This window comes from Sarcophilus harrisii, chromosome 3, assembly GCF_902635505.1.
Source record: "Sarcophilus harrisii chromosome 3, mSarHar1.11, whole genome shotgun sequence".
Taxonomy (NCBI): Eukaryota; Metazoa; Chordata; class Mammalia; order Dasyuromorphia; family Dasyuridae; genus Sarcophilus; species Sarcophilus harrisii.
This window is the reverse complement of record NC_045428.1, coordinates 229,239,339-229,265,159: the sequence shown is the minus strand read 5'-3', so window position 1 is coordinate 229,265,159 and position 25,821 is coordinate 229,239,339. Positions and strand designations below refer to the sequence as shown.

Genomic DNA, 25,821 nt, shown 5'->3' with positions numbered 1-25,821 from the left:
AGGTATTCCTACTAAGATCATTACAGTGGTACCTCAGAAGCTACTTTGTATTCAGACCTTGTTAAATGGAAACCTATTGCCATTGCATACAAAACATGAAGAATAAGACTGGTTTGTTGTTTGTTTTCTTTTCACAATAAGGCACATAATCGGTGTACATTTTATAACCCCCCCCCCAAAAAAAAAACAAAACAAACAATTGAGCTGAAGAGGAATTTTTATGTAAGCATTTTTTTTTAAATTAAAGATTCCTGGTAGGGTAAACATGGTGATTAGACCTACATAATGGATAATTGAATGGCTTTTCTAAACATTTTACCAGTGGAGTTTGTGTGTGTGTGTGTGTGTGTGTGTAGTACAGCAATTTGAAAGGTATATAAGGTCAAAAAACTGATTATATAAAGGTATGGATAGTGAATTAGAAGTGCTAGTTCGTCAAGGGTGAAGATGTCAGATTCTGCAAGGTAATATAGAGCAGAGACCTATCAAAACAGTAGGATGATCATTTCAGCAAAAATCATGTGTTTGGGAAGAGGTCATAGGATCCATGGCAGGAGAAGTACAGATGATTCTTTATCCTGCAAAGGGAATGGTGTGGAGGGAAGGTGTGATGCAGTGAGCATTACCTCTCTCTGCTCAACCACCAGGACCTGGTGTTTTATTAAGGGAATTTATCACGTTAAAAACACTAACTTTTTTCTATTCTATTTCTATTCCTCCTTAGTCTTTGTTTCTGCCCTAGGATAGATAGACATCCTTTCATTGTACTTCCTTATATTTTAATCTGTTGTTAACTGCTAAATCGGTGGGAACATGCAAAAAAATCGTTCTATAGGAGATTTTCATGATATAAAATTACTTGTATTCACATCAGCAAGAAGTATTATTATGGCCTATCTGTAAACCTGAAAAATTTCATTTATATTGAACAGAATATATTGAAGGCATTTGCTAAAGCCTAATTGTTAGAGTGGTATTTTGAGCATTTGTGAGTTACCCTGGAGCCTTACTATAGAACATGATAGCATGGATGAAGTCTTAAGCTCTTTTCAATGGGGACTTATTCCTGGAAGTGCTAAAAGGAATTTTCAGTAAGAAGAGCCCACCATCTCTTCTCCCTCCCCATATACCTATTTATAGTGGCTCCATTGTAATTACAATTAAATGCACATGAGTGTAGTTGTTCACTGAGTCAGGGATAGGAAAAAGAATCCTTGTATATTTGATGTAGGTATCCAATTGGGATTACCTTTGGCTTTTTGAGTTGTTATAATTTTAAGGGAAGACGGAAAAAAGGAAATATAACAAACCATCTTTAATAGTCAGATAATATAATCCCCACATGATGAATAAAGTTCTTTGGGTGGTCATGATTCAAGATGACAGACTTTACCAGCCTTTTCTCCAACTGGACTACAGATGAAAATATGTTATTCTGATGAATAATAATAATAATAATCCAATATGTATATAGTATATAGCTTTCCCTCTTCCTTCCTCTTGTAGATTACCTTGTATTTATCTTGTATATACTTATATGTGAACATATTGCCTCTCCTGATGTTGCTGGAGAGCAGGAAGTATGTTGTTTTTGTCTTTGTATCTCTAGAAATGGCATCAGAGCAATTATTTCATAAATGCTTGCTTATTTATTGCTAGCATTTTAAAGTTTACATTTTTATAAATACTACTCATTTGATTCCGACGGTAGATGCTAATGTTATTCACATTTTATAAGTGAGGAAACTGAGGCTTAGAAAGATTAAAAAATGTGCCTAGGGTCATATAAAGTGTAAATAAGTAAGGCAAGATTAGAAATCAGGCCTCCCTTTCGGCCCATATGACAGAGGAATTGAAGGGTCCCCTTCTAAAAAACATTGGTCTCTCTCTGTGATGTGGATTATAGGTAGTAAACAAGTGCCTGAGTCAAAGAACCATAATCATAATGTATCTTGAAGGTGTCTGATGCCCTTGAAATCTCCCTCTCTTTCCCCATTTTTTTTTTTTTATCTTTGATTTTGTACTGAATATAGCATAAAGAATGAATTAGTGGAAAAAGCAATCAGGTAGCTGTCTTTGGCTACTTCCTGGATGATTTGGTTACATTACAGCTTACATCTTCTCTTTCTCTTGTAATATTTGAAATACCCCTCTAGTTTCTTGGTTTATAATGGACTTTCTAAAAGCTGTATAATTTCTAATGAAAACTGTGTTCAATTCCATGTAACATTTTTTATTTGGCCATCTGGAGTGACAAGCCATTAGAATTTTGAAGGAAGCCTTCTCCTGTTGAGAAAGCAAATAGATGTATAATCTGACATGGTGGTTGTAATTGTTTTCCTTCATCAAATATTTGGTTGTGGGGAAGGTTCAGTGTGGTCTCTGGCTAGAGTACTTTTATGAGTATAGAGTTCTCTTTTTTCTGCTTTCCTCCCTTTTCCCAAATCTCATTCAGAACATGTTGAATAGATGAAGCAGTCAGTATCCTGACAGAGACTGCTGCTCCTAATGCAGAACCAGAATGCTATTGTCTCCTTCTCTGTTTGTGTTTGATCACATTTGGGGAGTTTGGACAAAATCATGACAAGTTCTTGGCTGGTGTAATAGAATTTTATGTCATTTGTCCGAACTGATTTATTGTTTCTAGAGCATAAACCCAGGCAGGAAAACCTGTGATTATGGTTTTGTAGAACAAAAACAATTGCTTCTTGGCTTTTTTCTGAAATCCTATATGTTCGTTCTCTAACTTTCTTTAAAAAGCACTTTTGTTTGTCATAGTGTTATCTTTACAAAAAGTTATTTTAAAAATTATTTTATTGGATTGTCACCAGGAAGAGCACATGCAGCATTGAGCAGCTGCTATCTATAATAAGATATAGGCCCTAGTTTGTGGGGTATATAAAATGGACAACAGTTGGAAGGCCTCTTTGCCCCTGAGCATTTTAGATCTATCAGTAGCTGTCTTTTTAAACTTGGCATGGACATTTATTCAACAATCATATATTCAGTATCTGTTATGTGAAAAACATTGTGCTATGTCTGAAGGTCCAGGGAGGGAGGATGGAAAATCAAATAGTTGAGGAATAATAATTCATTTATTTTTACTTTTTCAATATGGGACATGAGAGAGAGAGAAGATGAACTTTTATTCATTTGAAAAAATGAAATGAAATAATAATTGTGAAAACTAATAACTCACATTTTCCTGGCAGTTTCTTCAGCACTTCACAACAATGTTGTATCTAAGTAGTATGATTATTGTTATGTCTATTATGAGATTAGATGCTAAGGTATCTAAGGTGAGATGCTTTGTTCAGTGTTGTTTCAGAGTTAGCAGGTATAAGAGCCAGGATTAGAACTCTGAGGCTGTGTTCTCTAGCAAACTATGCCTTCTTCATGGATATTAACATCAGATATAGGTGTAAGGTACAATAAAATTTACAAATGATGCAATTCAATGAAACATTCATTAAGGTTTTACTGTCTACCAGTACCTGTGCTAAGTGCTGGGGATACAAATAAGAAAAATTCATTTCTCATGCTAAGGAACTTAGGCTCTCGTGGAAAAAGACAACACACACAAAGAAATTTAGAAGTGGGAGATGGCAAGGGAAAGAAGGTCCAGCATGAGATTACGAAGATGGTAGTGGTATTGAATCCAGGAGTATAGCTGGTGGAGTAATTATATAAAATAATTATTGTGCAGAATAATATAAGATAATTAAATACATATAGAATTTCAAGAGTTTGAAGGAAGAAAGGATTACAAGCTGAGATTTATAGGACTACATTGCCATCATTGTTCCCTCATTCCTGTTTTTATCCTAATTACAAAAATTATTACTTAATTAAGACAACTCTGAAGTACTACTTTATACTTCTTAAATTGGCTAAGATGACAGAAAAAGATGATAATAAATGTTGGAGGAAATATAGGGAAACTGGGACACTAATGCATTGTTGGTGGGGTTGTGAAATGATCCATCTATTTTGGAGAGCAATTTGGAACTATGTCCAAAAGGCTATAAAACTGTGCATACCCTTTGATCCAGCAATATTTCTACTGGGTCAGAATCCCAAAGAAATTACAAAAGAAGGAAAAGGACCTACATGTGTGAAAATGTTTGCAGCACTTTTTGTACTGGCAAGGAACTGGAAATTGAGTGGATACTCGTCAGTTGGAGAATGGTTGAATAAGTTATGGCATAGGAATGTCATGGAGTATAATTATTCTGTAAGAAATGATGAGCAGGCTGATTTCAGAAAAGCTTGGAAAGATTTACATGAACTGATGCTGAGTGAACTGAACACAACTAAAAGAACATTCTAGAAAACAACAAGATTATGTGATAAATAACTGATGGACTTGGCTCTTTTCAACCATGAGGTGATTCATTGCAATTCTAGAAGGCTTGGGAAAATGCCACTCAAATCTAGCAAGAAAACTATGGAGCCAGAATGTAGATTGAAGCACCTTTTTGTTATTGTTTTTCACTTTTTTCTTTCTTGTGTTTTTTTTTCTCTTTTGATACGATTTTTCTTATACAACATAACAAATATGGAAATGTTTAAAAGAATTACACATGTATAGCCTATATCAGATTGCTTACTGTCTTAGGAAGGGAGGAAGATAAGAGAGGGAGGGAAAAAAATGTGGAACACAAAAGTTTAACAAAAAAAGAATGTTGAAAACTATACGAGTATTTGGAAAAAAATAAAATACTATTAAATACAGTAGTTTCATAGAATTAAAAAAATTGTTACTTGAAATCATATCTCTTCTATTATTACTCTGTTGGCTTAAAATTAGAGAAATCCTTTTTGGTTTTCCTTGAGCAAACATTCTAGGATTGTGGATCACTATTAAACCACCATGTGCTGTAATGTAGAATTCAATAACTGAAGAGCTCCTTATTAGGAAGTTACTGCTGGAAGCTATGTTTTATTTAGGATGGGATGAAAACTAACCTAAATTTGAGAAAAGTTTTAAATGACAAAATATTTTTGGAGAAATACAACATATATACTTTAAAATGAACATAAGGACAGCCCCCTGATTAGGCTAACAAAATAGTGATAAAAAAATTTTTTAAGGGTATAAATACATCATTTTTTGATATTTAAAACTATCAAGCAAAACAAAGAAACCAACTATGTCAGTGGGAAGGGAGGGAGAGAATAAATATTTATATAGTGCTTACTATGTGCCAGACACTGTGCTGTACACTGCAAATAACTAATTTAATCCTTAACAAACCTGAGAGGTAAGTGCTATTACCTCTGGCTCAGTGGATAGATCACTGAGCCTAGGATCAAGAAAAATTAAATTCAAATACAGCTTTAGATACTTCCTAGTTGGGTGAGCTTGGGCAAGTCACTTTAACCACTGATTCCATGACAAAATGATCCACTGGACCCAAACTACAGAAGGAAATGGCAAACCACTCCTTATTTTTGCCAAGAAAGCCCCAAATGGAGTCACAAAGAGTTGGACACAACTGAATTATGACTGAAAGACAACAACAATAACGTTATTATTATCCTCATTTTACAGAGAAGGAAATTCACAGTACCTGTTATGTAATAGGTGTTTAATAAATGTTTATTCATTGATTAGGGCAAAAAGATATTAAGTGACATGCCCAGCATAATACAACTAGTGTCTGAGGCTAGATTTGAACTGAGGTCTACATGATTCTAGGTCCAGGATACATATGTAATATGTATGTTTCAGTTGATATTTTTCACCCCTTCCATCTTTTGAGGTTTTTCTTGCTTTCATTTAAAAATTACTTTTTGGCATTTCTTCCCTAATGAATGTATATTGACAGCTATGGTCGGTCCCTCATCCATTTTTATATCTTCAGTCATATTTTTTCTTTTCTTATGATTCTCATGGCTTTGCATTTTGTTTTATTGGGTTGCATGCAGTACAACCATGCTGGTTACCCTTATGAATTTTAAAATTTCTCATCATCTGATTATAACATGATTTGGCTCTACTTTTTTTCCCATTATTATACATCTCATTTTTTAAGTTATATATGTACTTCCTTATGAATAGGTCAAATGATGGCATATATTCTAGGAATGACTCAGACAGCTTTCTCTTTCTCCTTGCTTTTCTCTAGTGTGCATATATGCATGGTTCATAAGGATTATGGTGTTTTAAACTGCAAGGAATTTTAGAAATTATTTATTCTACTAGCTTTTTTATAGATGAGGAAACAGACCTGAAGAAGGTAGCTGACATACCCAGATTCACATAAGTAACAATTACCAGAGCCAGGATTTGAAAACATGTTCTCTGCTTCCAGATTATCTACATATGGCACACTATCTCATTAGTTAGTGGTCATGTTGGTACAAAAGGGAAAAGAACCTTAGATTTGGGTTTTATTCCTAGTTTTACCACTTGAATTCAATAATGCAACAAACAATTATTTAGACTCTGATGATATATGCATCACAGTGTGTTATTTGTGTCACAAATACAGAGTTTGGATAAGTTAGTCCCTATCCTAATTGGGGTTCCTATGTCTAGTAGGGGGATAAGACAAACAAAAATAATTAAAATGCTCAGCAACACATAAATACAATACAGAAAGGCTCTATATGATGACCTTGGAGGGAATGGAGGTAAAAGTTGTTATCAACTAGGGGGATCAGATAAGGTATCCTGGAGAAGTTGGACTTTAAAAGATAAATAAGGAAGTCAGCAGGCAGAGGAGGGAAAGGTGGGTATCATACTAGTTATCAGAAAAAGCTTGAGAATAAGTGTAGAAGTAGGAAAATATGGAGCACAGAGGTTAGTTCAGAGTAGCTGAAGCTTAGAGCATGTGGATGGAAAATGAAAGTGGTCTATAAAGAATAGCAGATGGGACAGAAGTAGGGTCCTTCATAGCAACAAAGAGAAAGAAAGCTTCTGTAAAGGACAGCAACCCTTTTCCTCAGCAGAAATACAAAAGGGCAATGCTCCTGTCTGCTAATGAAGAAAGTAGGTTGACGCCTACTGTTTCCAGGTACTTTCAAAATCAGGATCAATGCTGCTGGTCATCATTAAACTGACCCAATTAGTTCTAGAGATGCCAGTGATTGTAGTAAATTATAGATTGGGATAGGGATCATGGATCCAGGGGAGAATTTGTACAGCTAAAATGTTGTATTTCCAGAGACCAGGGAAGCAGTAATCCTTTCTTTCTCAGCTACTTTGTGGACTGTGAAATCAAGGCTGGATCAGAATCTGGCCTTGGGTCACAGACAGAGAAAGATATTGAAATGAGTCAGCCCTGGTATGTTCTAGTTGGTGCAACCTTGAAAGTATAAAGTTGAGACTTTTCTTGTTAACACAAAAAAATACCATTGCATTGAGAAGGCAGTTTGGGAAAGAAAATTTTTACTATGCTGGAGGTAGGTAAGATACTAAATTTATCCAGGTAAGATATAGTCTCTGCCTTCAAAGAACTTATGATCTAGTAGAGAAGTCTTATTCAGGTGGTTCATAGGTTTTAAAGTTGGAAGATATCTTAGTTTTCATCTAATTCAATGGTTCTCACAGTATAGTACAAGGACCTCTGGGGGTCTGCTAGACCTTTTCAGGGGGTCCATGAGTTCAAAATTAATACCAAGATGTTTTAATTTCTAATTTGGTAAATATTAATAGATATACAGAGGTGTGTTGGAGTCTCTTGAATCACTCTTGAACTTCTTATTAAATTTTCAGCGTGAGCAATAATTTTTAAGAGGGATGGGATTGAGAAAGGATCCTGAGTCCAAAATTTTGAGAACCACTGATCTAGTCCAATACTTTTGTTTTAGAGATGAGGAAACCAAGGCCTGGGATAGTGAATTGATTTATCCAAAGTCAGAATTGGAATACAAATCTTGTGATTCCAAATCACTGCTATGATATGCAATAAGTAATTGTGAGTACTTCAGAGAGGTGCAAAACAAAACATTATGTGAAGTCTGAGGGGGAAAGTTGTTATCAACCCAGGAAATCATTCAAGCTTTCCTAGAGGAAGGAGGTTTTCAAATTGGGCTTTAAACAAAGATAGGAATTTAGCAGGCAAAGATGGAGACAGAGGATATGGGAAATAGTGTGAATTGAGGCATGGAGCATGATGAGTGGGGAAATAAAATGCTTTTAATTCTTTCCAAGAATAAAAGAATTTAAATACAAGAGAATAGTTTGCTAAGAGAATCAGAGGACAATCAGAACACCCAGATGTCTTGGACAATGATTGGAAAGTTGATAAATTAATAGAAAGTTCTAGCAGCAGTTAGAGAATCTAGGTTCACACTCCAACCAGATCTAACGATGTTGGGGAAATGGCAACAAGTATCCTAATGTTATATTTGTATTTTGTCATTTTTATCTTTGCTGAAATGATTGCTGTATTGAATTGGTTATTTATTTCTCTTTTCTGGAAGGTACATAGGCATTTTTCTATATGTTTATTCAATAATCTGACTGAGATAATAATGTATTCTTTAAAAACTTTTTTTCTTTTTATCTACTCATACTCAATTCATTATACAAAAAGGAAAATGGTTATATATATAAAATGGTGAACTTGTTTCATTTAGTTTGTCTTTTTAATATTAAATTTACATTCAATTTGAGTCAATCAAAATCTAAACAATGACCAAATAAGGCTTACCCTTGGATCCATTGGTGGCTAGTGAGAATTCATTAAATTTAACATAATAATAACAAAATTGTGCTATTTATGTGTCTCCTTCTGAACTTTCCTTTGCTTTCTCCATATTTTTGTTAATGCTTCATTGACACTTTTTCCTCTTTCCTTTTTGTGTCACCATCTCCAATCTTCACCCCTCACCCCCACAACCTTCTAACACATAGCCAGCCAAAACCTAGGACTGAAAATGTGTGATTGCTTCTCACTGGTGCTATTGGTCATCTTTGCAGTTCAATTTTAAAAGATGATTTTAGCCTTAAATATTTTACACATTTAAAAACACATACAACAATTTTCACATTTCTCAAATTCTTGATGAGGAAAATCTCTTGTGAGAATATATATTTAACCTGTATATTACATGACTATGAATTAATTGGAACATTATTTGACAACAATGAATAAAGGGATGGAGTAGCATTAGAAACAGTAAGTAGCATTATAAGGAGCACCTGGCCACAAAATCAAGACCCCAGTTCTATTCCCAGCAGTGATATTTTTTAGCTGGGTGCTCTTGAACAAATCAATTAAACTCTCCAAGCTTGGGTATATAATACTAATAATAGCTCATTCTAATAATACTTTCAGTGTCAAAAGGTTAGCAGTACTAGCATATAGTGAAATCACTTATGTATGCATGTTGTCATAGTAAAGTGCTGTATTTATGTTGAATTTTTCTCATAAGATGTGTCAACTACTAGCATGGCTCACCTTGAGTGTAAGTGGTTTAACCCCTCTCTGTGATGTAGTTCTTCTTTGTATCCAGTCTATGCAATCTGACATGAAATTTTCACCCTAACAAATTTCTTTGGGCATACCTTCTTTGGACACAATAATAGATATAACACTGAAAGTGGAATACTCATTTTTACTAGCTCTTCACATTTTTTTTTGAGGCAGTTGGGAGTAAGTGACTTGCCCAGGGTCACACAGTTAGCAAGTGTTAAGTGTCTGAGGCCAGATTTGAACTTGCGTCCTCCTGACTTCAGGGCTGGTGCCCTATCCACTGCATCACCTGGCTGCTCCAGCCCTTCACATCTTAAAGCAGATTAGCTTATCAGACAATTAATTATTATCTTACAAACTATCTGAACTCTGATATAATGAGATCTAAAATAGGTAACTTTTGATAAAAGAAAAGAAATAGCTATAAGATGAGTATTGAATGAAGCAAGCCCTGGACAGCCACAGGAAATTATTCTTTAAGAGAGATACTCAATTGAATGTCAGATACCCTCTCCCAGGTAAATTCTGACCTATGCCTTAAGTAACACACAGCCATGGATTTCCATGATCCATCCTGGCTCCCAAAGTCACTACCTCTTACCTCTCATTTTCTGGGGACCATTTGTTCTGCTGTTGTTTCTCAAGCTATAATCTCATTGCAGAAATCTCCAATATCATTTCCCTTTGGAAATTATTATGGTGTGTTGAACAGAATGATAAGGTTCTTCAATGAAAAAAACTGAAATAACCACAAAAACTCCAAACAAGTTTTAAGTAGTTATATTAATATTAAATTCCAACCATGAGTTAAATATGAGTTCCAACTAAGAGGAATACATTCAAGATGATCTGGTAAACATCATATGCACAGTTTTTCATTTTTTAAGATAAAGGTTCTTGTTTTATTCCTTTGTCAAGACAATTGAGGTTAAGTGACTTCCCCAGGATGACACAGCTATTAAGTATCTGAGGCCAGATTTGAACTTGGATTCTCCCAACTCCAAGGCCAGTGCTATCTCCATTGCGTTATCTGGTTATGCCCCATAAAGTTTCTTTTGCAAATAAAAAAATAAAATAAAAAAATTTTACACTTTTTTCATGAGTCATACCATTTGCTTTACCTTTTGTACCCTTAGACATTGGCATCTGACCTGCTGTTCTATTTTAAGGACCACCTGGCCCTTCCATCTGCCCTAAAGATGAACACTTGTTTTTGTATTGTCTCCTTCTATTTTCTATTTGAATCACTAGAGCTTAGCACAGTGCTTGGCACAGAGCAAGCATTCAATAAATGCTTTTCTAATACATTACATCTAGTCTAGACCATAACTGAAAGGAATCTTCTCCATGACACAACAATAGTAATCATAAGTAGGATATACATACAAACACATGCAATTGTATTTATCTCTGTGTAGTCTGGGAAAACACAAGAAGACTAGTGTTTTGTTTTTGTTTTTTAAAGCAGTAGGGATTGAGTGATTCGCCGAGTCACACAATTAGTAAGTAAGTATTTAAGGCAGAATTTGTAACTCAGGTCCTCCTGACTGCAGGGCTGGTGCTCTATCTACTGTGTCATCTAGTTGTGTCCAAAAAATCTCATTTAGTTCTTATAACAACCCAATAAAATAGATATAAAGATAGGGAAACTGAGGCTGGAAAGGGTTAAATATACAGATTCACAAAGGTAGTAAAGAGACATCAGAGCCCATCTAGTCTAACTTCCTTATTCTGTAGAAGGAGGAAAATAAATCCCAGAAAGGTAAGTGAGATTTTCAGAGATTCTAGTCACCCAGGTTTTCTGACTCCAAACTCAACATTTTTTTTTCTTTTATCCAGTAATCAGACTTCTTACAAACTATCTAGAGCACCTCAGCAAACTAAGAGAAAAACATATTTTTAAGCAGTAAGGTAATAGTTGTAATGAGCATGGTATTTGTTGGAATGATAATGGTTATTCATAATTCACATTTATGTGTCAATATAAAGGTAACATAACTGCTTCTTTACAAAAAGCAGTGAAATGGGTAGCTTTGTTATGCTAAGCAAGACTTAGCCCAGAGTGCATGAACTGAGAATTATGTGTTAAAGTGTGGTTAACAATTTAATATACTTAATTTAAATTCCTAATCAGCAATAGGGAAGAAGCAAGGAAGATATTGCTAGAGATACATATTGACATCAGTAGGAGGTTGGTGCTGCCAAATAAGAAGATAACATTGAAAAAACAACATCAGTTTTAGAGCCATTTAATGTATTGGCAAAATAGTCCTAAGGAATTCCAGAGATCCCAAACACATCACCATATTTGTAGTACTCTATATTCAGGGGTCCTCAAACTACAGCCCACGAGTCAGATGCAGCAGCTGAGGACGATTATCCCCCTCACCCAGGGCTATGAAGTTTCTTTATTTAAAGGCCCACAAAACAAAGTTTTTGTTTTTACTATAGTCCGGCCTTCCAACAATCTGAGAGACAGTGAACTGGCCCCCTATTTAAAAAGTTTGAGGACCCCTGCTAACAATGGATGCTCATATAAGATCATAAGTTATCAAAAATAGGTTAAATTGTGATTAAGATACTAAGGAAACTCTATGGAAAGCCTTCTTTAATGCCTTATCAGGTCATGGAAGAGTACAGGATGACAGCTCCAACAAGCTTAAAATGCCTCTTGTAATGGATCAAGCTAGGTACTGTATATCTCTCAGCCCTCAGAAAACCAACCTAGTAGAGGTCAGAAAGGCTCGTTTTCATGTTTGTTGCAGGGGATGAATTTTTTCAGCCTCAGCAACTTTTGAAGCCCTGCCATCATCTATATTTAGTGGACAAGGTGTCCATTCTGATAAAATTATATATCTTTGAAGTACGACTAGGAAAGGAAGCTTGTGATGTCATTATAGAAACAATATTCTCTAATATGGGTCCCATTTAAATCATAGGATCATGGAACTACAGATAGTCACTTCAGCCTTTAAATATCAAAAATAATTTCATCTTTTACTCTTTAAATTCTGTTACTTTGTGTTGATCCTCTATATTCTTGAAGGCAGGGACTATATTTTTGCCTCATTTTGTATACCCAGCACTTAGCACAGTGCTTGATATAAGGTAGATGTTTAATAAATGTTTATTGATTGATCGATTTGTTTGATCTTTGGATGAAGATGAGGATCATAGACCACAATGATTAGGAAACAAGAGTCCCAAGTCCTTTGACTCTAGGACCTACTTTTCAATGAATTGAAGGAAATCTGTATACCATTGTGAAAAAAGGGTGAGTTTCCATTATGATCTGTTTACAATTGTATTCTTCTGCTCAAAGATACCCTTTTTTGTCATTTCTGTTTAAGGTCGCTTGGTAGGAGCACTGGATGCAGTCCTGGATTCCAATGCACGTGTTGCCCCTTTTCGAATTTTGCTACAAGTTCCTGGATCTCAGGTTTACTCTCCCATAGCATGTGGTGAGTTATTGAATGGATCAGAAGTTTACTGGGCCATAGCCATTGGTGAGTTACATACCAAAATATATTCCAAAAGTTAATGTCTGAGCATGTGGAGTATGCATGTCCAAGAAGCTAAAGGTAACACTCTTTTAGACACTGATTTCTGGGGATAAGCACATTGGCTGTTTTTTGGAAGGTGGGAGTGATTTTTTGGTGTGCTTTAACCATAAAAATACCTGCTAGCCATAATTTAGAGGTGTCTTAGCTTTGTCTAATGGTTCTTAGAATTGGTGCATTTCATTGGTTCAATGAGCTTATCTAGTCTGTTTGAATAGATAATATGCTTTTTGCTATCCTAACCCTATTTTATACTCATTTGTGTGCATACATATATAAAATTCTTTGGCATAGGAACAAATTTCTTTTAGTTCTCCCCAAATTCCAAAGTAAACCTTAATATCATTTTGTGCTGATCTTATAAGATTTTACTCACCCATTTGATGTGGTATCTCTAAGAATGACTGAAAGTAGTAATCCCTTCCAAAGCAGTATATTTCAGAAGTACATAAAGATGAAGAGGCAGAATTTAATAAGTTCCTTGAGGTCAAGGATTTTTTTTTTAATTTTCTCTGTATTTCCAGTGCCTTGCAACACACTAGGTGCTTAATAACTGAATGACAGATTGAATTTAATTTTTACGGTGTAAATCTTGATTTTAGGGGTGATTTTGAGTAGCTAAGAATGGGAAGGATAAATATACCTTTGGACCAATGGTGCTAATTTAAGTTATGTACTTCCTTCCTATGTGGGTAGGTGACTATATTTTGAAAAACCTGTTTGTCTGATTTTATTCTGTCCTTGGCATTAAAGAAGGAATTGTTTGATTCTAGCATTTCAAAATGTAGGTAAGTCATAGGAAGGAATTGAGAAATTGGAATGAAATGTGGTTGGTAACTATGATGGTGGTTACTATAGAAAAGGAAGCAGAAATAGTTTATGATAACTATATTGTATAAACAAATAATTTTGAAAATTTGTAAGAAGTCTGATTAAAGTAATTACAAATCATAATTGCAGAAGACTACCTTCTTACTGACAGAGGATCCAGAATGAGACTATTTTGGGGGGCTCATTTGATGCTGGAATTTCTATGCATTTTTGTTGTACTGGTTTTCTTTTTCTTTTCTTTTGTTCAATGGCATTAGGGGAATGGATGTAAGGGAAGAGAAAAATAATCTATTTTTGTTAGTTTAAAAAAATGCAAATTTAGTTTTAAAAATGAACTAGAGCAGTATTGGCTCTTGCTTTTATAGGATGATGAGGGAAAGTGTAGAAGAGGTGAAATTTGTATCAATATAAAAATTCTTTATTCCAAAGACACTTTCTTTCCACTTCTTCACTTTAGAATTAAAAAAAAAATCTATTTCCTTTAGTTACAAAAATGTCTTGATTCCTTTTATCCAGAGTCTATTCCATAATTATAGACTCTATTTTAGATTTATGTTTGAGGGTTTCACTAATGTATTTCAAACAATAAGTTATTATGTAAAAATCTATGTAGTCCACACCTTTGGTTTTACAGATACAGAAACTAGGTAGCAGAGAGATTTGTGATTTGCTCAATATCACACAGTTAGAGCTAGGATAAAATCTAGGTTTCCCACCTCCCATTTCATTATCCTTTCATCTGCATGATTCATGTCTTATATTTTAATAGATCTTGAACTATAAATGAGATATTGTCCCTGTTCTGTATTTAGACAAATGATATCTTTTAAAACATATAGATATCTATATTTATACACAAAAACATATTCATATACATATTTATATATGTTGTGGTTGTTCAGTTGTTTTTCAGTCACCTCTGACTTTTTGCCCTATTCTTGGCAAAGATACTGGAGTGGTTTGCCATTTTCTTCTTCAACTCATTTTACAGATGAGGAAACTGAAGCAAACAGGGTGAAGTGACTTGTCCAGGATCACATAGATAGTAAGTTTCTGAGGTCATATTTGATCTCAGGATGATGACTCTTTCCTGATCCTAGGCCTGTCATTCTATCCAGTATACCACATACCTGCATACACATATACACACACACAAATCTTAATTGAGTTTTGAGTTTCATTCCTTCCATTTAACTTATAGAAACAACTGTCTTTTTTTTTTTCTTAACCCTATAGCTTGCAAAGGCAAAAACAGAAATTTTGTTTTGTTTTGTTTTATTTGGATTTTTTTTTTTGGAGGCAATCAGGGTTTAAATAAGTAACCCACAGTCACACAAGAAATCTTTTTGAAAAGAATCTTTCCCAAAAAAGAAGAGAATCTTTTCCCAATTTTATAGTTATCTGAGATGGAAGTGACTGAAGTCAAGAAAGACTATGAATGACAAGTCAAGAATCCTGTTAGAATTTGTGGGAAATTTGAACAAGTTATTGAAATTCTCTGTGCCTCAGCTTTCTCATCTCTGAAAAGATAGAGTTGACAAGATTATTCTGAGGTGCCTTTTAGATCTAAATCTATGATCATGTGTTATCCTACATGAAACATTTATTAGCCCCACCGTACACTGTGTCCATAAATAGTACATGTGCATTATGCATGCTATATGTGTTTATATGTAAACATATGCACAGACATACAGTCTCATATGCAGGCATATAAATATATGTATTGCATATGCATATTTTATATGTGTATACACACATATACATACCTTGTGTGCACACACTCCCATAGATAGATACATTCATACATAGGTATATACACACACATGTATGCATGATTTATATATGCACATACACAATACATCTATACATGTGTATGTATATATGCACACAACTGTACACAGATACATACATATGTAGTTCAACTTGATAGCCTCCAGTCCCTTTTAATTATATACCTATGAGCCCTGCTTATATATATATATATATATATATATATATATATATGTATATATTAATAAGTGTATAAAACAGGTATATCTGTATATAAATACAAAATATCTTTAGATACATATATATACATGTATACATGCATGTATGTATAGGAACTAGTCCTGTGATTTCATTAGTGTAAGGAACTCCAGGATGAGAAAACTCCCTTTACAATACAAGTCTCTGAGAGTAAAGTCTTAGGGAACTGTCTTGAACAAAAAGAGATTAAATGATTTGTTTAGAGTATCTATGTATGTATGCTTGTGTCTGTCTGTCTATCCTCTCTCTTTCCCTTTCCTTCTCTATTTCTCTCTGTCTTAGAGATATCCCAACAGGAACTGTCTTCAAAGACAAGAAGACCAGGATTCAAGTCCTGTTTATAATCCACACAGGTTAGGTGATTCTGGCCAAGTGACTTAAGCTCCCAGGGCTTTAGACAACTTTCTAAGATTATTAACTTGTGAGGAAGTATCTCCCTGCTGTGTGGGAGGAAATTTTCTCATTCCCTATACCAATGATATCATAGATAACAGCCCCAGTCCCTCTCTATGTAGATAAATAGATATCTATTCTTCCATTTTTCTGTACCCACAAAGAAGAACTCTGTAACTCTGAAGCAGCTGAGTGAATTATTTACCATTTTCGATTGTCTTTGAAATTGCTCTCTCCATTAGTACAGAGATTGAGACTGGATCGTGTTACTTCTGTTTTTCTTAAATAGGAGAGAAGGGGGAAGGGAGGGAAAAGGGGAGAAAGGAAGAGATTGAGTTTATGAGTATATGCATGTATATGTGTATGGGTTACTATCTATCTATCTATCTATTTATCTATATTAGTGGAGGCTGGATCTCATCAGAAAAGAGGGGTCTTAGTTGTTGTCAGTCTACAAATATATCAAAAGTTGAATTGATCAGAGAAGTCTAAATATAAATTTTTCTTTGCCTTTCTCCTTGGCCTTAAGTGTTTTATATTTTTGAGTTAGGGTTTTTATCATTGGCAAAGGAAGAATTAATATGTTTTCATGGCCTAGGGTCATGTAGTGGAAAGAATGTTAGATTTGACATCAGATAATTTAAAATCTAATTTTTACTTTACCATCTGTGAAACTGTAGGCAAATTGCTTAATATCTCAGATTCTCAGTTTCTTCATCTTTAAAATGAAGACATTGAACTGGATGACATCAGAGGTCTCTTTTAGTTCAAAATCTATGGTCTTGTTAGCTTGTATATAGAAACTTACCTAGTCTCCTTTCTCTTTGTCTCCTTCTCTTTCTGTCCCTTCCACTTATCTTATTTCTTAACCTTCCTCATAACTAAGTTTCTTGGTTCTGTAATTGTTGTTTGCGTGCTCATTAAAAGAGGAAATGATCTAGTGTGAGTTGTACTTGGGGATGGACTCTGTTCTTTTGTGTCTAACCTGTGCCAGGGTCTTGAAGGGAGTGCCAGACTGGTCATTTTTTTAAATATAGAACTCACTATGCAGTTAATTCAAAGAAAGTACAGGAAGATTGGCCAACAGGACGTAAGTGAGAGTGTTTACAATGGTAAACACTTTGTCTAAATTGGAATATGTGTTGTCATGCATATTTTCAGTTCTTCATGATTTCCTTAGGGCAGTTTTGTTTTGGCTGAAATTTTCCATGGTGGGAGGTGGGGGAGTCCAAACTGAGAAAAATATTATTAGGAAGCTACACCCTGGACTTAATTTCCATTTTGATGTTACTGAGAATAGTAAATAAGCTCAAATAATGAAACCTGCACAAGTGAAGACTTTTGGAAGACTCCTATGAGTGTTTCTCAAAATTGTTTAAAAAAATATGAATTCTATATCTTAAAATAGCTCACTTCAAACTCAACAAAAGGGTTGTTTTCTTTCTTCCTAGATTCCTTCTTCTCTCTTCTTACTTTCCTTTTTTGCACAGAGCCATAGCATTTCAGAGCTGGAAGGGATATCAGAAAACATCATGGCACAACTTTGTTCAATCTCAGACAAGTCATTTAGGTTCTAGAAGCCTTTCTTAGTTTCTTTTATAAAATGGACACAATTACTTTTGCATAATGTTGTTGTGATCATGAAATGAGATAAATAATGTGTTTTAACTCACTATATCAATCCAAATATAGAAGTAGAGAAAACAGGCATAGTACTAATATTGTTTAATTTAATCTTCATAATAACTCTGTGAGATAGATAATGCATGATGGGTAGCCAATAATAATTCCATTTCACAGATTGAAAAAGTGGTGCTTAGGAAGGTTAAGTGATTTGCTTCATGGTCATCTGAGGTGTCTAAACTCGTATCTTTGAGTTCCTTTTCACTTTTCCTCTCCCAACACATTTTTTCAGTTTTCTAGCAAGTATTTTCTAATTTTCTAGCTCTTCCTTGCATTTGACCTTTCCTTTCCATTCCCCTTCATCTCTTCTTGCCTAGACACCCTTAATAACTTCCTAACTAATATTCCTGTCTTCAGACAATCCTTTTTCTAATTGATCAATTGTATCAGTGGGATCAAAAGCAAAAAGAAATGGGGGACTAGTATATGTAAGGATCCCTGTGGGCCACTTGACTTAGAAAACCACATTTTAATATTATCCTTCTTTTATTGTATTATTTTTTGATAAAATATTTCACAATTACATTTTAATCTGGTTCTGTAGCACTGGGGAATATTACTGCCCATGTTTGACACCTCCAACTTACACTATTGCCCAAGTAATCTTCTTAAAATAGTACTGTGATCACTGTATTTTTCTATTCAGAAATTTTCAGTGGCTTTTCACTGTCTAATTAATGGTTCTGTCAGTAAAGACTCGTCATCTGGCTCCTACATATCCATACAAAGTGTTGTAAATGCTAGCCATGCAAGACTTATTTTTTTTACCTTCTGTGTATTTTTTTCATGTATTTCTCTGCCTCTCAATGACTAGAGTTGATTCACCTCCTTCATGATCCTCTCTGCCTCTTTTTTTTTTTTTTGCATCCCCAGCACCTGGCACAGTGAGTTTTATGCAGTGAGTATTTAATATATTTGTTGGATTTTTCATTTAATACACATTCATTAAGCACTTACTGTGTACACAGTATTTTGCTGGGGGCTGGGGAGGGTTAAAAAGTTTATATAAGCTCCCCTGCCTTCATAAAATTCATAGTCTGTTAGGATCATTGGGATGCAAACAAGATACTGATAATACGCAATGTCATAAAAGTTGCAAAAGACATCATGTAATTATAGATGGGGCAGTAGCCTCAGTGTCAGGATGAGTTGCATTCAGTCATCCCTGTCACATCCTGATTCTATGGTCTAGCACAAGTCACTTCATCTGTCAGTGTCCCAGGTCTCTAAATTGCAGAGAAAGTGCTGATTTGCATTGGTGGGGACATAAAATCAATGAAATCACAGATCAGTCCAAAAATAAAAGCCAGTCACAAACCAAGCACTCTGCAAAGTGTGAGGAAGAAGGTAGTGTCTGCCTGGAAGGATTAAAGGACACTTTGTGGAGCAGATGACACTCATGATGGGATCTAAATAAGGTGGATGAGAAGAAATTCAATTGAAAATAAGGCAAAGGGGAGACATCCTAGGCATATAAAGCAGCATAAGCAAGGGCACAGAGGTTTTAGAATGAAGAAGGTGCTGGGAATTCCTTAAGTACAGGGATTATGCCTTTGTTTTAAAAAATATTTTCATAACTGTACTTTTGCTGTTAGTCAATAGCTAACAAACATTTATTGAGTGCCTACCATGTGCCAGGCAATCTGCTGAGTGTTGGAGAAACCCCCCCCCCCAAAAAAAAAAGGCAAAAGATAGTCCCTGCCTTTTAGGAGCTAACAATCAAATGGGAGAGGCAATCCTGTATATTTTGTTTTCTTCATTTAAAAACATTATGGGCAGCTAGGTGCTAGAGCCTAGAGGGCTGGAGTCAGGAAGACCCAATTTCCTGAGTTCAAATCTGGCCCTAGACACTTACTAACTGTGTGAACCTGGGTAAGTCACATAACCCTGCTTGCCTCAGTTTACTCCTCTGTAAAATGAGCTGGAGAAGGAAATGGCAAACCACTCAGTATCTTTGCCAAGAAAATCCCAAATGGGGTCATGAAGAGTTGGATGCAACTAAAACAAAAAGGCATTATTGTGAGAAGCTAGGATTTTCCAGATTGTAAAAGGACCCACTACACATGAAAAGTTAAGAATTCCTGCTGTGAATGGAAATTATTTGAAAAGGGGAAAAAGGTGTAGACAGATGTAGAGAACTTCGAATGCCAAGTAAAGAAAAGAGTTTAAACTTTATTTGGTAGTCAGTAAATCCCCTGAAGATATTTGTGTAGATGAATGATATGACCAGGCTAAATTAATCAAAAGGATTAGTTATGGTAGTCATATGAGTTGAATATAAACATCAATGTGGGGAAAGTCATTTTGAGAGTTAGCAATGAATAAATGAATAAAGCATTTGTTAAGCATTTATCACTATGTATTATGTACAAAGCCTTGGGCTAAGTGCTGGAAGATACAATTTTAAAAGTAAGGCAGGCATTGCTCTCAGGGAGCTCCTTCTAACAAGAAAGACAAAACATAGGGAGATTTCAGGTGCAAGTCAGATGGAAAGGTCCTGTGATCCTTAGGGTGCAGTAGGAAAGCATATATTCATCTTTAATGTCCTTTTTCACTAATAAAAATGACATGATTTTGAGTCATATCAGTAATGGATTTGGATGTAGAAGTAAATAAATAATGAAGTTACTCTTTATCTTTTTCCCTCATTTTCCTTACCTGTAAAAGGAAAGCATTGGATTCATCATGGCAGTTAGATTTTGAGATGGAAGGCACTTTAGATACCATGTAATTTACTGTCTTATTTTACACATTAGGAAACTCAGGTCCAAAGATGTTAAATAACTTGCCCAGCTCTAATATTTTGTGATCCTGGAGTTCTGCAGTGGTAGTTCTAAATATGTGAATTGCTTGGAATTGAAAGTATAATCAATAATAATAATAATTTCATTTATAATAATATATTGTTTTATTTATTATTATATTACTTTATAATAAAACTATAATAATAATGTCATTTAGATAGCATTTCAATTTGCAAAAGTACTTTTATATATATGATCTCATATGATCCTTACAATAACCTAATGAGGCAGATTTTACTGGTATTCTCATTTTGTTGTCATTTGATTGATTTTCAATTGTGTCCAATTCTTTACAATTCCATTTCGGGTTTCCATGGCACAAATGATTTGGTATATCTTTCTCCAACTCATTTTACAGATGAGGAAACTGAAGTGTTAAGTGATTTGCCTAGGGTCACACAGCTAATGAGTGTCTGAAGCCAAATTTAAATTAAGGAATATTGAATCTACCTGATTCCAAGTCCAGTGCTCTCTCCATTACACCATGATGAGGAAATTGAAATTTAAAGAAATTAAGCAATATATTTTTGGTCCTGCAAATAGTAAGAATCAGAGACAGAATTTAACCAGGTCTTTCCTAATTTCAAGTTCAGAAGTACTAGTGTCTGAGGCATGATTTGGACCTTTTTTAATTCCAAATCCAGCACCCTATCTGGTATGCCATAATGTTGAGGTGTAGACCACATGTTGAGGTCTAGATTTGGGGTACCTAAATGAAATTAGGGTTTAGTTAAGGTCTAGTGGCAGGTTTGGGGTACAGGGAGTCAAACAGAGTTCCCCTGCAACCCCCTTGGATTCGGCGCAAGGATACGGCAAATTCCCAATAAAAGCATTTATTGGCCCAGAGAGCTAGATTGATAAAAGAGGTTTATTACTGAGTTTAGAAGTAGGAGATAGGTGAAGGTAGAGATAAGGAGGGCACCGGACAGAGGGTCTAGTGGACAGAGGGTCCTCACATGGCTGCCATGTTTGGAATCTCTGTGAAGAGGGGTTCCCAAGTTGGAGACTTAGCTCGAGGGGCTTTGGGGTGTAGCCCCAAAGTTGGCTCAGATCCGGGTGGGGCTGGGACAGGTCCAGATCTTCTATTGGAATTCAAAGGGACCAGGATTTGTGAGTCAAAGGGTAATTTACATTAACTAGGGGGGGTTGGGAATCAAAGATTGGAATCTTTTCCGCATCAATAATGTCTTGGATGAAGATCCATATAGGTGAATTTCATTTTTCTTGAGTTAAAAAAGTAAGCAAATAATAAGAATCCTTAAACTTGTAATAACCTTTAATGAAAGGAAATATTTCCCACTCCCATCCCAGGGTCATGGGTGTTGGATTTGGTCAAATCTTTTCATTCTTTGAGAATGTGTTTCTATTGGAACTTCTGAATAAATACTTAAGAACTTATGAATAAATACTTAATGTGTTGGGCTATAATTATATCTTTTTAATGGATGAGGTTTGTTGTGCCTTTTTTAAAAAGAGGGTGTTTGAACTTGATAGGAAGAAAAAGAAGGCTTTCAGGGATTTAAAAGTGCATCTGTTTTACCCTGCTTGCTTATGCTTTGAAGTTAGGTCACATGACTCTAAATGGATTTCAACCAAGGTCTGTATAGCGATTAGTTGTCTGTATTAGTGCTGGATAGAAAGTGTTATTAATTGGTTGAATGTGTCAGGCAAGCATGAAATGGATCTGCAAATGCCAAAATGTTTTTTCAAGCTTTTCATCGGAGATTTCTGTATTTCAGTTGCCTATTAGGTGGAATATGGTTCTTTTGGACATATTAAGATGATAACTCCTTTTTTCATCCTCACAGTCTCATAATTCAAACTTGCATGTGACTAAATTGCTGATCTCTGCTCTAGTGCCATCTTCCAAGTGGAAAAAAGAACTGGTCAAACAGCCCTTGAATTGAGACTGCACAGATTATATCCTGTGGGCAAAACACTTTTTGGAGATACATTTCTTCTTTTCCCATTGTTAATTTGTAAAAGGTTACTTCCTCAAACTCTTATCCTCCCTACTGAGACAGAATTCTTGTCCTGTCTAGGTTCAGTATAATTTTTCAGAGTTTCCATAAATTTCCAGAGTTAATGACATGGTTCTACCAAAAGATACTTCAGTGTTTGTTTGTTTGTTTGTTTTTAATGATTTGCCCTTAGTAGAGACTGAATAATATCTGCCCCTTGAGCACTAAGTAAGATTTCTTTGTAATAGCACAGATCTTGAAGTAGCAGGCAAGTAATGACTAGTAAAGTAACATGGGGTGTACCAGAAGAGAAATCTCAAGACTTTTTTGGATTAAACCCCTTAGCACTTTTACAGAAAACAAAAGTTGAATTGTTCCTTAATGTATACACACACACACACACACACACACACACACACACACATTCATTTTTTTATACCAATGAATTCAAACCAAATAATCCACTGGGACTTAATGACAATAGTGTCAGTTTTGCCAAGACCAAGTGATTGGGGTGTCATTAGAAAGAGCTCTTTGCAGTGGTCAGTCCCTTAAACCAATCAGCACTGTTTCCAATCACACTGAGTACAGTAGGTTAGCCATTGGAAGCTGCCAGGGAATAGAATGGCCTCCTATTTCCCTCACAGCTAGAATAACCTTGTATTTCTTTTATAGGCTTGGCAAAGAATCACTTAGAAATTTTAGAAGAGTAATTTTCTTTGTGTGTGTGTTTTTTTAAAAACTTTCATTATGTTTGAAAATCTCCCAGAAGTGACATGCATGATATATATATTAATTTTTTATATTTATATGATTTTTGTTTTGAAGTTTATTTTTAAATAGACTTTGCAGTGTCTTTCAGGTGATTAGAGGCACCCTACAGTGCTACAAAGAAAGTCCTTTTGTCTTTCAGAAGGGTTTTTTTCACTCCTAGTTGAGCTGTTTACTGCTTGCTACAGCTGCTCCCTTTGGATCCAAGTTTCTCTATGGACAGTCCCTCTAAATTAAAGGATACCTGCTTCAGATCTCCATAAATATGTACCTCGAATTAGGAGAAAGTGGTTTTTCAAATTCTTGAAAATTGTCATTTGGAAAAAATTATTTGAGATGGCTGTGTGTCTTTGAGAGAGACTGGAAAATTAACATAAATTATTAAATGATAGGGTTTATACTTAGCCTTTAAAGTTTGTGGTTTTGTGGTTAAGCCACCTTTTAATTCATTACTCTAGCTCCATCTCACTCCTCATTTCTCCAGAAGCTTGGAAGTACACTCACAATATAATGACCTGTCAATTTTACAGACCAGTTGAGGTAAAAGATAAAACCCTTAGAATAGAGCTGGCACATAGCAAACTCTATATAAATCGTAGCTGTTATTGTTGTTATTTTTGTTCATGAGTGTAGAGGGTGGCCTATTTTCTCAATTTTTTTTTTTTTTTATAACAGGGATTATTTAATCCTGGGGCAAATGGAAGTAGAAGTGTGTGTGTATGTGTGTACACATATATACATATATATGTATATAAATAGCTATAATGTAAAAACAAAAGGCATAAATAAAATCTATTTAAAATTATTAGCCCTTTGTATTAATAAGAACAAGTAGATTCTGTTTTAAAAAGAATTGGCTATTTCCAAATTGGAAACAACCCACTCCTAAGAGGTACTCAAATATTTGTTGAGTGAATTGATTGAAATGTAAGAATTGTATGAGTAAATAGTTTTATTTATTTACTTCTCAAAATGTGTGCACTTTGAAAATGCACAAAAGTTGAAAATCTATAGGTAAATATGGCATTGGTATGGTAAAATTCTGTATGACCTTGAAAAGATTACTTTGATTTTAGAATTGAGCTTTATTTCTGAAAATTAGAACTTTGATATATGCTCTTGAGGTTCATTTCAACACTTTTTTTCTCCCTAACTTTTCATTTTTGACCAGCATCCCATTTTCTTTAAATTAAATTATATGAGGTTAACTGGCATATGGTATTGAAGTGTGTTAAACTGTTGGGACAAATGGCTGCTTGTTGCCTTTAGACCTAGTATTTGCACAGTGGTAGATTCAAAAGCTTGACTTTTGATTGCCTACTTTGTCATTTTAAACAGTCTGATTTATTTAATCTGCTTGCATACTCTTCAGTTTCATGATCTATTTAAGCATTTCAGTAGCTGGAAGAAAACATAATTTGTTATATGGATGGGGCCAGTTTCTCTATAACTTAGGAACACAACTCTATGTGGCTTGTGTTCCCGTTAAAACTAAAAATCTAGAGAGGGATATTTCACTCATTTCACTTCCTGAAATATCTCCAAGGAATATATATGTATTTCACAGTATAATGGACTACTCCAAGCTACCTTTTTTTATGGCTCTCCAACAAGTTAAAATGGAAAATTTCATAGTCAGTTTGTCAAGATAGAATGCTTGATCTGGGTAGTCTCTGCTAATTATTATCTAGCATTCATTCATACCTTGTAAATTCCATCTTCTATCAGCCTAGTTGAGTTTTCTTTACTTTTTTTTCAGTTTTTGGACCAAGTTTATAAATGAACAACAGTCCTTTTGTCATGAGAATCTGAGACTTGATACTAGACAAGGAACATTCTAAATGGATTTTTAAAATTTAAATTCTATTACTGAAATGAGTTGTCAAGAAAATACTTTCTGAAATAGCTGAAAAAATAGTTTCCAACACCGGAAAAATCTAAAAGCCAAAGTTATGTAATGGCTTTAGAATGGAGCTCACTGAAAATCCAACTACCAAAATTTTAATATTTTTGTAGTATATTTTGTATCTTAGAAAGACATTTCCCTATATTCCAAATATTCCCTATATTCCATTGTTTTTTTATTATTTCTATCCAGGGAAGGATGGGAATAAAAAGAGGAACTTTAGGGGAAAGAGCCCTAGATTTCTATGTTCCCTAATGACTAGCATGGTGTCCTACATCAAATTGTTAACATTGTTCAGCTGTTTTTCAGTTGTATCTGACACTTCATGACTCCAATTAGAATTTTCTTAGCAAAGATGGTGAAGTGGTTTGCCATTTCCTTCTCTGGCTCATTCTACAAATGAAGAAACTGAGGCAAACAGGGTTAAATGACTTTCCCAGGGATTAGATTTGA

General features: G+C 34.8%; 1 protein-coding gene across 4 annotated transcripts in view; it reads left to right on the top strand.

The window, feature by feature from the left end:
- Positions 1-25,821, top strand: part of TBC1D8 (TBC1 domain family member 8) — a 123,533-nt gene that overhangs the window by 36,833 nt on the left and 60,879 nt on the right. For 2 of the 4 annotated variants that reach the window (XM_003765662.4, XM_031959153.1), the window contains exon 2: positions 12,779-12,889. In XM_003765662.4, the coding sequence (XP_003765710.1) occupies positions 12,779-12,889 (111 nt within the window). Of the gene's footprint in view, positions 1-12,778; positions 12,935-25,821 lie in introns of all 4 variants that reach the window. The other 2 variants (XM_023500430.2, XM_031959152.1) reach the window with 1 other exon arrangement.